This window comes from Alexandromys fortis, unplaced genomic scaffold (assembly GCF_014885135.2).
Source record: "Alexandromys fortis isolate MF-2015 unplaced genomic scaffold, M_Fortis_MF-2015_v1.1 scaffold_191, whole genome shotgun sequence".
Lineage (NCBI taxonomy): Eukaryota > Metazoa > Chordata > Mammalia > Rodentia > Cricetidae > Alexandromys > Alexandromys fortis.
In genome coordinates, this window is record NW_026068064.1 from 2402107 (window position 1) to 2415825 (window position 13719).

At 47.5% G+C, this 13719-nt stretch overlaps 1 protein-coding gene across 9 annotated transcripts in view; it reads left to right on the top strand.

Moving 5' to 3' along the window:
* The window catches only part of Myo10 (myosin X), a 212046-nt gene that overhangs the window by 96886 nt on the left and 101441 nt on the right, over nt 1-13719 (top strand). For all 9 annotated transcript variants that reach the window (XR_007588420.1, XM_050120457.1, XM_050120458.1 and 6 more), the window contains exon 4: nt 13456-13643. Coding sequence is in view for 8 of the 9 variants with exons in the window: in XM_050120457.1 (XP_049976414.1) it covers nt 13456-13643 (188 nt within the window). In the remaining variant the exon portion in view is untranslated. The remainder of the gene's footprint in view (nt 1-13455; nt 13644-13719) is intronic.

Here is a 13719-nt window from a genome sequence, read left to right on the forward strand (position 1 = left end):
GGCCATGTCATTTCCGTTTTGCACCATACAGCGTGTGCATCCACTCTTTGGCTGTCAGCAGCAAGTTGACAGGCTAGGTTTTCTGATGACTTATGTTGTCTTCTTTGACCCAAGGATGCTGCCTGTCGCCTAGTAAGTGTATATTAAACATTTAAAAGGTAAATGCCATGCACATTAAAAAATAGCCTGTTCTAGCTGATGCTAGAACATGAAGCTTGATTTTTGCAAACTTTTTTATTGTGGTATGCCTCTTCAGTTATTTCTGAACTCATACTCTTCTGTCGTAAGAAAATAGATGGACATTCTTATTGCACATTTTCAATAGTTAAGAAAGTAGGTCAGCTAGGAGAAGCAAAGCTATCCCAGGGCCTTTTTTACCCTCTTTTCTCTGTTCATGATAATAATGTTAAACCTGATAGCTAAATTGCTGAATAACTCTTTGAATAAGATCTTGGTCCTCTTTTCTGACATGAAGTTCTCCATCTCTTTTGAGGGAAAAGTACATGATTTTTGTGCCCTGAACTTGCAGCTAAAATGAGCCAATTTTGCCCCAGTGTGCTTTCTTTTTGAGATGTGCTCGGCTGTATTATTGCCCATAGCAGGCACAGCATGACTTGGTCATTGCTGTACTGTTTGCAGGAGGTACAGTCCCTCTGAAGTGGTCCAATGGAATCAAACTGCTCACTGTCAGAAGAGCCACCACTTCCCCTGAGTCCCAGCTCTGCACAATGCCTGTTTATACCTTAACACATTTAGGGGGATTCTTTGAATTTTGCTCAGGGTGTTGTTTTAATGTTCTCTTTCTGAATGAACACAATGCCATACCTGTGCTCAATCCAGACAGCTAATTTATCTGGTAACAGTGGGTAGGCGTGATGGATAAAAGCCGTCTCACAAGCTGGAAAAAAGGTGCCTGAGGGGCTGCTCTGCTTTCTGGGGGCCCTAGGGGTGCCCACTTCCTGTTCATTCCCCTTGGTGGCAGAATTCAGTCACGTGCTGTTGTAGATGGAGTCTGTTCTTTACTCCTCACTGGCATCTGAAGGGAATCCCCAGCTTCTAGAGCCATTCATGTTCCGTTTCCCTTTCCTCTGGGCACACGGTTATATTCCCGCCCCCCCACCGCTGTTCATCTTCCTCTCTCATCTGTCTTTCTGTCTCTCATGAGGAAAGGTGACAGTTTTTAAGTCTCAGGATTAGATTAGAACCAGGGAGTCAGAGACAGCTCAGTCAGTGAAGTACCTACCGCGTCAACACAAGGACCTGAGTCAGTGTGTGAATGTAAACAGCAGTGCTTGGTAGGAGAGCAGACAGAGGGGTCCCTGAGGAGCGACCCACAGCCAGCCCAACTGAATCTGTCATCTCTGGGTTCCCAAAGACAGAGTGAAAAGTGATTTAGGAAGGCAGCTGACATCAACCTCTGGCCTCCTCTGTACCTACACACATGACCATATGCCCCTGCTCATGTGCATACATGAACTCACACATAAATATACACCACACAATTTCTTTTATAAAATTAAAACAAACCAAACCGGCAGAATCCCCGGTAATATCCTAGCTGCATTCACAGTTGTTCGTACCTATGGAGTCCCGTCACTGTGGACATTTATAATCAGTTTCTGGGGGTGAGCGACTCTGTTTCTTTGGGGAGGAGCTGGTGTTCTGCCTTCCACTAATAAAAAGGGACTCTTCCTGCTAGGCTCCACTCATGGGAATGTCCTGCCATGTGCTGGGGGACAATGGTCTGTACCCTGTCATTTGTATTTTAATAAAATGCTGATTGGCCAGTAGTCAGGCAGGACGTATAGGTGGGGCAACCAGGCAGGAAGTAGAGGTGAGGCAACAAGAACAGCAGAATTCTGGGAAGAGGAAAGATGCAGTCACCCAGCTGCAGAGGAAGCAAGATGAGAATCCCTCGCTGATAAAGGTACTAAGCCACGTGGCTAACACAGACAAGAATAATGAGTTAATGTAAGAATTATTTAATAGGAAGCCTGAGCTAATAGGTCAACCAGTTTATAATTAATGTAGACCTCTGTGTATTTCCTTGGGACGAACGCGTGCCGGATCAGGCAGGACAGAAACCTCTGTCAACAGCCATGGCTTTCTGCTCTGAAGTGACAAGTTGGTGGCAGTAAGGACCACTTCCAGCAAAGACATCTGCTGCTCTCTGTTCACGAGGACTTGATCCAAAGAAAACTTCTTTTTCCTAGCATTTGCCATTCACTATGGAAAGAGGGAGAGAATATCTAATGAAAAGAAGAGAAGGTTTGGGACTAGGCAAGTGAGAACGGAGCCCCACTCTTCTTCAGTGGCCCCTTCAGGTCCACGTGGCTGATTTAATCTTTCAGAATTGCCCTTTCTTATAATTTGTTTTTGGGAAGGTCACATATCATAGCCCTCTTTCCGCCATTGCTCTGAAATAGAACAATAGAAAGCTTCAGACACTTTAGCTGTTGTCTTTTCTTATCCAGCTTATTCATCTCATACCAATGAGTTTTTATTTAGAAAACCCCGGCCTGGAACTTGGCACCGCATTCAGGAGCGTTTGGAAGATGTCTAGAGCATGTCCCTGGCCTCAGCCTGCAGTTTAGCAGGAAGGAAAACCCAAAACTAACTGACAGCCTACACACTGAGCAACTGAAGATCCAATCTCACGGAGGGACAGCAGATACGAGAGTGATACAATCTTCTCGTGACCTATGTCCCTTAACGCCTTCTGTGGGAGGGTGTAGCTCTGCTCAGTACTTGCCCTAGGTAGGGAGAAGGTGAACACTCTCCTCTGCTCACATCTGTAGACCCCGGGGCTCTGTCCTGCCTCTAACATGTTTGGCTCCATGATCCTCCCACAGCAGCTCTATTCTTCCTGACACTGCCCATGTCAGAGCCCTGCTTTAGACCTAACACTGGGTTCTTTGCAGGAACTCCAGACTCGTCTGTGTTGGGGGCTTCACCTCATCTGCCTTCCCATCCTCGCCTGCTCTTCACTGCCCCTCCTCACTGTGGCCCTGGGTTCCACTCTGGGCCTCCTTGACATATGCCTTCAAGTCCATTGGTGGGAGTGCGGGTGGGGGGGTCTGAGGAGGGCCTCCCCTCCTTGGTCTCATCCCTTCCCACCTTCTGATGAAAACTGGTAAACATCACACAAAGATGAAAGTTTTATGTGAGGGCTTCACTAAACTGGGAGAAAGTAGACTGTGGCTATAGAACCCGGTGTTTGCTGGGAAATATTGGAAAATTAGCTGGGATAGGCATCCAAGGTTAGAAAACCCTAAAGCATTTGTTTTCAGATGAATAACTGTCTCTCTGGGATATTTGGTAGTATCTGAAGACATTTTTAAATATTATAGGTAAGTTGAGAAATGCTAAATATTTCTAGCTGCTAAAGGCCCTTGGATGGTTCCTGCCAACCTGTAGGACAGCCTCTACCACAGGAGATTAACTGTCCCCACTTGTCACAAGTGACAAGATTGGGAACCCCCAACCACCATGATGCTGATCTAAAAAGTGTACGGTTGACAGTATAGAGTCCATGTAACCTCTGTTAAAAGTTTATATAAAGTGACTTCGCTGGACAGTTGGTAAGGATCTGATCTTCCAGCCAAGAGTGTTGAGATAGAGATTTTAGACCAGCATTGAGATGGAGGTAAGGTCTTAGGTGAGAAGCAGGAGAGAGAGCGAAGGAAGGATTCCTAGCTTGTGAAACCCTGTGGCGGGACAGCGCGACACCAACAGTCTTGGCAGCTCCTCAAGGGCTAAAAGGGATTTGTGGGTTTTGGAGGCCTGTCCTAGTCATCCCTGGAGCCTGGATCATCTCAGATTGTCTAGTGTCTGAACAGTGTTGACTGGAGCAGGAGAGGTTCCCATGATTCTGGCAGGAAGCGCTGTGCCCGAGTGTGGGTGGGAACTGCCAGGCTTGCTGGTCCGGCAGCTCTGCTTTCTGCCAGATAGAGGAGACACTCATCCCCTGATGGCAGTAGCTGTCAGTTCTGAGTTAGCTCTGTGGAGGAGACTCGCCTCCCAGCAACTAAGGAGTGGCTCCAGACCACATCACTAGAGCCACAGGGAGCCTGCATTTATGGTGTTTAGGAGGGCCCAGAGGTTGTTTTGTGTTCCGCCCAGCTCTTCTCTTAGTTTGTTGGTCTTGCAGAATAAACAGCCGCAGAGATCAGAATCAAAGGTGCCGGTTGGGGAGTAAGACTATGTCTACAGATACGGCTCTGTGAGCAGGGAAGATGTTCTACATACAGCTCACTTAGCTGTAGTTCTTTCAAAAATAGCCCTTTAGCCCCAGTATGTAAAAATGTGCGCTGTTCCTGAGTTACTTTTGAAGCTCACTTCTAGAAAGAGAAATGCACAAGCCGAGAGGTTCTGGCCAGTTAGTTACCTGCTTGCTTTAGCAGACAGTGAGTGGCGTGGCATGGAGGTTTCTGTTTGGACACCATCATCAAAATTTGTGTTTTATTTCCACAAGCTGAGTCTTCCCAAAGAAGTCCTTTTCATTTGCTTCTGTCTATTAGCAAAGCCAGAATCAACAATCTCTACGAGTCACAAGTTTCAGGAGGACCTAGAGCTTGGACCGATTGTCCAGTTTGGGCACACACCAGGAACACCCGTGTGGTGTGGCTTGTGAGGAGGCTCTTGTTTCCTGACTTTTTTATACCCCTCACTTGAAGTCAAGGTTTGTGTTACCAAGATGTAATTGTAACCATCTGGCTGGTTCTGAGTGTTCCCAGTGTTTACCCCACCGGGCCCACGAGTCACCACCCTTCACGCCTGCACACAGTGGCTGCACCTATGGTCACAATCAGGACATGTGTTTTTGCGAGGTTCCCCACATACTCTAATTCGCCTTTGGTTCGGATTCCTTTCAACATGACAAGAACTTGAAACATAAGTTCATTCATAGGAAATGGAGACACTGAAAACTCTAAACCCGGTTACTGAGCTTCAGCCCTTGTGATGCAGGCATCTTTTATAAAGCATTTTTAACATTTAACTTTTAGTTGTTGTTGTTTAAAAATGTTTTCATTTTGTATAATTATACCATGGCAAGTGGTTTTCTTATGTAGGACCGAGCAAAGAGCACCCTTGAACAGAATGAAACAGAATGGGTATGTTGAGGCAGCACAGGGAGAGGGGCTCTTTGCAATGTAGGTCCCCAGTATGCCCGTATCTGTTTAGCCCTGCCCGAGTATCAGACTCTGTGCCGGCTTCCAGGGTTGCAGAATTCCTCTTGTTCACAGTAACTGTCTGTTGAAAGATTGCGTAAGTGGAAGTCACTTAATTGATTGGTGAGGACAGACATTAGCAAGCAATGCCTGTGGCTCATGGCGGCAGTGGGCGCGCGGAAAATGCAGAGTATGGTGGAGAAGCATCAGGATGAGGAAGTGGCAGGGTGTTCCTCAGCCGAGGTGTTAGCTGCATGAGTTTGGAGTGTCTGAGGACATTTGGCTAAGGAGGGAAGTGGCTGTCGTGGCAGCATTTGGGTGTAGACAAAGAGTAAAATAGCTCAATGCATGTATCCAATACAGGCCATTCAAAACGCTGGAGCAAAGGCTGCACATTGCTGGTCAGCAAGGTGCCTGCGAGCGGGTGTGTGAGTTAATGAACTTCATTCAGCTCATAAAAATGATGACAGAAAATAGACATGAGTTTTGGGGAAACTCTGGCAAAAAAAAAATTTGGCTAACAGTAGAAGGCACCAGATCTGGTAGGAGGGTTGGTGTCTTAGTCACAGAGAGACAAAATAGGATGTGTTTTCTATTTTTCAAACAGCCATAAAAATGACCGTGTTGTTTAGTGTTGTGGAATTTGGAATCCAACTTGCAGAAGCTGGCACCTGCGTGTGTCCAGCCTTAAGCTGCAGAGTCATCATGACTGTTTTGGGAGCAGCGATAATACCTTTTTATAGAGCACAGAATGATCAAAGCTTGCAACCAGTGCTGCTTCCCAGCTGCTAGGGGCTCTTCCAGGGCTGTGCCTTCCGCCCCACTTGGTACCACCTGCCAGCCCGGCCTCTTCTCCCTCCACCTGCCGTTTCCCCGAGCTGCTTGTCGCATTTCTCTTGTTATTTCCTGACCCTCTAAAAGCACAGCCTGTGTTTTAGAGACAAAAATCACTTTTGCAAAGGGTGGTATCCCTAACTGGGGGGCCGTCTTTGACCCTAATTATTTTGGCTAGGTTTCAAACACTGTAACTTGTTATTTGGGTAGACTATTGTAAACCATTACTATGGTGGCCATTCCAGAATATCCTTCTGTGGTGAGGTCAGAAGTGTGCTTTGGCACCTTCATTGGCACAGGCCCTTAAAGTTTACTAGTAAGGATGCTTCTGTGGGCTGAAGCCGTTGTTCTGAGATTGCAGTCACATATCACTGAATGGCGGGGATGATGCCTGAGAAATGATCCAGGCAGTTTGGTCATTACATGGACATCAGCGGGTACGCTAACACAGAGGGAGAGCACTGTGAAGCCCCTCTTGTATATACAGCCCATTCCTTGGCCCAAGTGTTATGTAGTGGGGTAGGACTTGGACTGTTATATGGCCTTTTCAGGGGTGGGATGGAGAGGGGGAGACTGGATTGTGGAGGAAGGGCTTATGGAAATTGAATTGAAGTACGGTGAGGCCCCGAGTAAGGCAGTCTCTTGGATGGATTCTAGATGTAAGTCAACGGAGTATATAGGACAGGGACAGAACTGAGCTAAGCTCTGCATGTTGGCGGTAGAGACCATAGCTATTAATCCACAGCATGGCACCTGTCAAAACCCGATTGCCATCCTTACCCCAGCTCACCCACCAAGGAACTGTAGAGGCATCGTCTTCCTGTCTGTGCTGTCCAGTGTCAGCCAACAGATGTCAAAGTGGTGGCCTCTGCCTGCATACATGGAAGGGTCTTGTTTAGCAACAAGCCTGGTGATGTGCATATAGCCCTCTTTGCCGGATGCCTTAGTTACTGGTCTATTGCTGTGAAGAGACACCATGGCCAAGGCAACCCCTAGAAAGCATTTAAATGGGACTTGCTTACACTTTGCAGGATCAGTCCATTGTCATCATGCAGGGGTGCGGTGTAGGTAGGTGGTCATGCTGCTGGAGAAGTACCTGAGAGCTTTCCATCCTAATCTACAGGCAACAGCACAGAGGTGCAGAGGGGGAGGGAGATCTTAAGAGAGACAGAGACTGGGGCTGTTGTGGGCTGTTGACAGAGGCTGCTTGTTCATTTTCAGCTGCCCTGATCTGAAATAATTACACAGAAACTGTATTAATTACAATACTGTTTGTCCAGTAGCTTAAGCATTTTGCTAGCTAGCTCTTATATCTTCAATTAACCTGTTTCTATTATTTTATATTTTACCACGAGGCTCATGGTTTACCAGCAAGGATTTGGCTGGCAGCTCACATCTTTCTCCTGCAACTACATGGCATCTCTCTGACTCTGCCTACTCTCTCCTCCTCTAACTGCCTGGAATCCCTGCCTTGCCCTATTCTGTGCTGCAATAGACCCAAAGCTGCTTCTCTATTAACCAATGGTATTCACAGCATACAGAGGGGACTCCCACATCAGTGGGCTTTTGAAACCTCAAAGCCTACCCCTAATAACACACCTCCTCCAGTAAAGACACATCCACTCCAACAAGGCCACACCTCCTACCCCTACTGAACAATTCAACAACTAGGGATTAATCATACAAATACATCAGCTTATGGGGGGGGGGTTGCGTTCTCTTTCAAACCACCACACCTAGGATCATGAAATGTCAGCTGAAGTTGTTTTAGAAAAATGTAGGCTTACTTGTCATCTAAAATGCTGTGACAAAGAAGGTTGGCATGGTGCCACACATCTATCATGCTAGCACATGGGAAGCTGAGGTGGGAGAATGAGGCCAGCCTGAGCTACAGGAGAACTTGTATCTTAGAAGAGAAAGAACAACAGTTCCTGTGGCAAGAGTAAAGTTTTTGTGTGCTCGGAATCTTTTGAAGTCGAGGTACAGTATTGATAATGATAAGCGAAAACAGTCAAACTCTCACACTCCTGTTGGAAGAGCTGTATCCACCCTGCACGCTAAAACGGGTACGAGACATTTGTTTTGTCAATACTGGTGACCAACCCCAACCCTCTAACCTGTCAAGCAAGTGCTCTACCACTGAACTATATCCCCCAGCTCCAACTGCTTGGTTTTTAGCAATCGGGTACAGCTCCACCTGATGTCATTTCCCCAACAGGGAGATGTGTCCCAAGCCTTATTAGGGCAGGAAAATGCAACTGCTGGGCTGGGTGAAAGCTGTAAAATGTAAGAGCCTGGAGTTGAAGGCTGACACATACCTTAGAGTAGGCGGCCTCTACGGCTCATGCAGATTTACTCGTAATTGACCTTAAAAGGTACAAAGGTGGTTGATTTTTGTGGCACTGTAGATCAAACTCAGGACTTCATACTGCTAAGCAAGGGTCCGTCTCTGAGTTACGACCCCAGCTACTAGAGGCAAGATGTTTTAAACATACTAAAATGTAAATCATTTTGAAAACTTGTATTCAGTTGTTACATTGTCTTATATCTAAAATGACAAGTAAGAGAAGAACTTAGTGTGGTATCACCCATTATCTGGACTCTGTGCTAAAACTCTGTTGTCAGACCACATACGGCCCCCACAGCCATCCCTCTGATGTAGCCTTTCATTCCACAGGCCACCACCTATGGCACCATTCTCCAGTGTAGCCATGGGGCCAGGCCTGGGATGATTTCAGCACAGATTGGCAGGTACCATCTCCCTTGTCCACTGGGGGCATTGTATTTGTGGACTCAGAGCTTGAGTGAAAACAAAACTCCTGAGGACTATGTTAAATCAGCTACGAACCCATGATTGAGGACACAAGAGCACATGCCGTAGCCTTCAGAAGTTTCCTTCCAGATTGTGGAAAACCAGGACTCTGGGGCAAGAATTATACCTCTCAGCCATGTTTATATAAATTGGAAATTCTCAGTAGTCTGTAAGAATAAGAAACTTTGTTTCTTCCTGCCAGCTCACTAAGCAGGTGGGAACTGAGCAGAGCACCCTCCCTGTCAGGATGCTTTTAGGAAATGTGTAGGTCACTAGTGCTGCTGTGGACATTAGCCAGTTAGTCTTTTCCTTAAAACCACAGCAGCTCCAATGGCTTTGTCTTCTGCCTGCATCGCGGGCTCTGGAGAACCTTGATTAAGGTGATTATTGGCATCCATGGCTTCCTCCCTCCTGAAAGGTGGTGCCTTCATGAAGGAGTCTTTAGATGTTTCTAGAATGGTGTTAGTGACCTTTAGGTCATGGGCTAGCTGTGCTTTTTGTGTAGTTTGGCAAGGGTGGCCACTGAGATACACCACAAGTTTTTGATCTCTGCAGACTGCTTTTGAATAGAACAGCTGTTGCCAGAAGTACCTTGCTTCCTCTGACCCCAGGAGGCGCTGTCATTGGGTGGGGACAGCATGTAGGCCTGGACTTGTGGGCTGCGGGTAGCCAGAGCCAGCACAGTTGCCAGACTGATCACTGAAAACGATTTCATTCGGCAAGTCCAGTCTGATTTACTGCAACCAAAGAAACGAGTGGCAAGACCATGGCTGCTGTCTTTACCGTTGCTAAGGAAGGCCATTGTGTCTCCTCCTGCATAGCAACCACGTCATCCATGCTGTCAGAATGAGCCGCATCCCGAAGGATGCTGTGTGATTTAGAGGAGAGCATGGCTTTGAGACCGTAGCAGAAACAAGCTCTTTGTTTTTAAGCAAGCTTGCAGGAAAGAGGACCTAGAATTGCTGACAGTTCTGGAGTTTTAGAAATAAAGGTGGGGATGGGAAGAGGGAGGTGCCTGCCGTGCAAGGAAGAGGTCTCAGGTTCAGATCCCCAGCACCAACATAAAAGACTGGGTGCAGTGGCCTTTACCTTAACCCTACTCCTGGGGCAAAGGGAGGCGGATTCCTGGAGCTCACTGCCGGCCAGCCTAGCTGAATCAGTGAGCTCAAGGTTCACTAACAGACCTGGTCTCAAAGCTAAGATGGGGTTGGAGAATGGTGCAGTGGTTAAGAGCACTTGTTACACTTCTAGAGGAATACAGACACATATTTTTTAAAAGTAAAAGAAATATAAGGTAGGGAGCAATTGAGGAAGATACCTGGCATCATCCTCTCTCTGACCTTCATAGGTATACGTGAAGGGAGGGGAAAAGGGAAGTACGGAGGGAGGGGTGGAGGGAGAGTAGACAGCTCAGAATTTTGCAACATCATACAAATATTAGGAATAGACATACAAAACAATTAAGACATGGTGTAGCATTAAAAAAAAAACAGTTTCTTTAATGACAGGTCTACAACCTTGCACCACATTAAGTGAATCAGACGTGGTGATCTGCTTCATGCCATGCCTATGGCTGTCGTATTCTGCCTGTCCCAGGCCAGCTCGTGTGTCCATCGAAGCCGCTATGTTGATGGAATGTAGTTGCTGCGCTGTTGACGTATTTCACTTTCTAAGAGTGATGACATTGACTGTTGACCTCTGTTGAGGTGAGCGGAGAAGTATCTCACAATGGAAACATGGATGCTTTTGGTTGATAGTTAACAATCGAAGACAACACTGACAAGGTGGAAAGAGGACAGACTGACAAAATGGAGATGAGGACCAAGCACGCAGAGCCTCGAGTGTCCCCACATAGAGAGCTAACAAGAGAGAAGGGACCAGAATGTCTGTGACCTGAGAAGCCCTTCTCCTTCCACAGCAGGAGGAGTGGCTTCTGTTTGTCTTTCTGGCTAGATTTTCCCTACAGAGATGTGATAAAGAAAAGTGGACTTTCAAGGGATTCCTGTTTCCAAAGATGTTGTGGAATCTTATTTTAAGGTGTGTTACAGTTGTTTATTCTGTGGAATATTTGTTTAATGCTGCAAAGAGAAGTTGCATTCTTTTAGGTTGCATTTGTTTAACTCTGTGAAGCTGGGAGTCTTTGCCTGTCTAAAACACCTGATTGGTCTAATTAAGAGCTGAATGGCCAATAGCGAGGCAGGAGGAAGGATAGGTGGGTCTGGCAGCCGGAGTGTAAATCGGAGGAGAATCTGGGCTAAGAACAGAAGGAATGAGAGAAAAGGAGGCAAGAATGAGGGACACACCTGGGGCAAGAAGCCAGGCAGACACCAGCTAGACACACTAAAGAAGTAGAGAAAGTAAGATATACAAAAGTGAGAAAAGGAAAAGGCCCAGAGGCAAAAGATAGATGGGGTTATTTAAGATAAGAAAAGCTGGCTAGGAATAAGCCAAGCTAAGGCCGGGCATTTGTAAGAAAGAAAACAAAAACAAAGAGCAAAGAGTGGAAAGAGCCACACAGACCTGCTCATTTCCCTACAAAATAGCCTTAATTTGTCTGGGGTGAACTTTATTTAACATCAAATTTGTCACGGGAAGTCTGTGAACCAGTGAGATCTAGTGCATCCGTGATGTTGACCAGCCCACACTATAATCTAGTCCCCAGATATCTTTGTCACCCCAGACGGAACCTGGTCCTGATCACACTGCCACACACAGGGAGTTCTGCCACCATGATGCTTTTCAACTCCTGTCTTCCTGTTTCCGTGTCTTTGCCTATTCTGAAAGTGTCTGGTGTTTCTCAGCTGGCAATGCTTTCAAACCCTCTACGCTGATACAGCATATAGATTATTTTTGTGCCTAGAGATTATTCTGTTGCTTCTCCCTCGTTGATCTACAGGTGGCATTAGGGTTTCACGCCCTTCGGTTGTATTAGTAGCGCTGCTGTCAACACGGGTGGGCACATATTCGACTGTCTGCTTTCCAGCCTTTTTCCTTGTAAACTTAAGAGCGCAGTTACCATGGCAATGCCATTCATGTTTTTAATCTCTTTTTGGTTCAGATTATTTTCCCAATCTAGACGTTCTTCCATTGGAAAAGTTGCACTGAACATACATGACGGTGCCTGGCGTTCTTGGCGGTTGCCGTGAATGTAAAAATCACTACAAATTATTATAACAAGGCGCAGATGTTCTCAGAATGCTCGGACTTTCTACCTTCTCTGCCTCCCTGCCCCATAATTGCTGTACTGTAGTGAATTTGGTAACAGAAGGTTCTAGCATTAGGTTGCCTGGATTGCCATGAGAAAACCCCACAACACATACTTCACGGTCTCAGAGGCCAGTGTAGCAGATACGACTGGTTCTTCCTGCGGTTTTTCTACCAGCCTGCTTCCAAGCATGCATCCCTGGATTCTCCGAATGTGCCCAGCTGCCCATTTCTTAAGAAGACACCAGGCAGAATTGGATTCCGATACCCCTAGGGGCTGAATTTAAATTAATCGCTCTTTAAAGGCCCGGTCTCCAAGTGCAATGCTATTTTTAGGCATTGTGGGCCGGGCCTTCAACACATGGGAAATGGAGAAGGACACACAGGTCCCTGTAAAGCCGCAGCAGGTGTGCTCCCTAGGAGGCAGGAGGTGTCCACAGGATGCTGGTTCCTTCTCTGTGTGTGTGACTCTGGAAAACCCGGGAGCCTCAATGCAGGAGGGCCAGTGCGTGGAAGCCCCTGTGGAGGGAACCCAGGGCTCTCAGCTGTGGGAAGCAGCTTGTGCTGTAACTGCTCTGGGGGGGGGGGGGGGAAGAGTAATTTCTGCCCAGAGATTGAGCCAGGAAGGTGATGCTTCCAGGCACGGACATTCCTGACAAATTAGGCGGCATTCGCATTTCCCAAACAGTCTGTCATCCTTAAAAACCTGTGGCTCCTTAGTGGGCATGGCGGCACGTGCTTTTAAATCCACCACTCGGGAGGCAAAGACAGGCGTATCTCTTGGGTTCAAGACCAGCCTGGTCTACTGAGTGAGATCTGAGTTTCAGGACAGCCAAGACTACATAAAGAGAGACTCCATCTCAGGGGGGAAAAAAAAGAAAGAAAGTGACTGATGAATGATGAACCGTAGCATGGGATTTGCCACTGGGATGATTTTTAACTATTTCAACAGACATCTGTCCCCAGTGTGTCCATAACTTGACCTCTAGAAGTTACCCCACACCCTAACTGCTCATTCAATAGTACCACCCCACCCCCTGCCCTTTTTTTCTATTTTCTGCCTTTGTCACCTGCTGTTTCATAACAGCCACTGGTGGAGGAAGGGAACCGGAACTGACTGGGCTTTGTGCCAGGAAAGGATTGGGATTGGGGAGGTCACCTGGGAACAAGGATTTGGTCTGGGCTCTTCGCCATCCGCATTCGCTGTTAACCATTCCCTGAAAGCCCGCACTGAACCTGCTCGCGGTGCATCTGCGCAGTGACAAGATTAGGGTGTAGGGACAGTGTGGACAGTGGGCGCTGCGGCCCCGTGAGACGATCGTTTCGCTGGGTCCGTCCAGGTCCCTGTGCAGAGTGCAGAGCCCGCGAGGTGCGAGTCCCGAGCCTGGCTCACTGCCCCGGTAACGCTGCCCGGTCCTTCCCCTCTGCTTGCAGACCTACATCGGCTCCATCATCGCCTCAGTGAACCCGTATCAGCCCATCGCCGGCCTGTACGAGCGCGCCACCATGGAGCAGTACAGCAGGTGCCATCTCGGCGAGCTCCCGCCGCACATCTTCGCCATCGCCAATGAGTGCTATCGCTGCCTGTGGAAGCGCCATGACAACCAATGCGTGCTCATCAGGTGAGCCAGGAGCGGCAGGGTGCAAGGGGTAGGCCGACAGTCCCTAGCCCAGCACGAACCTGCAAGCCGCTGGCGG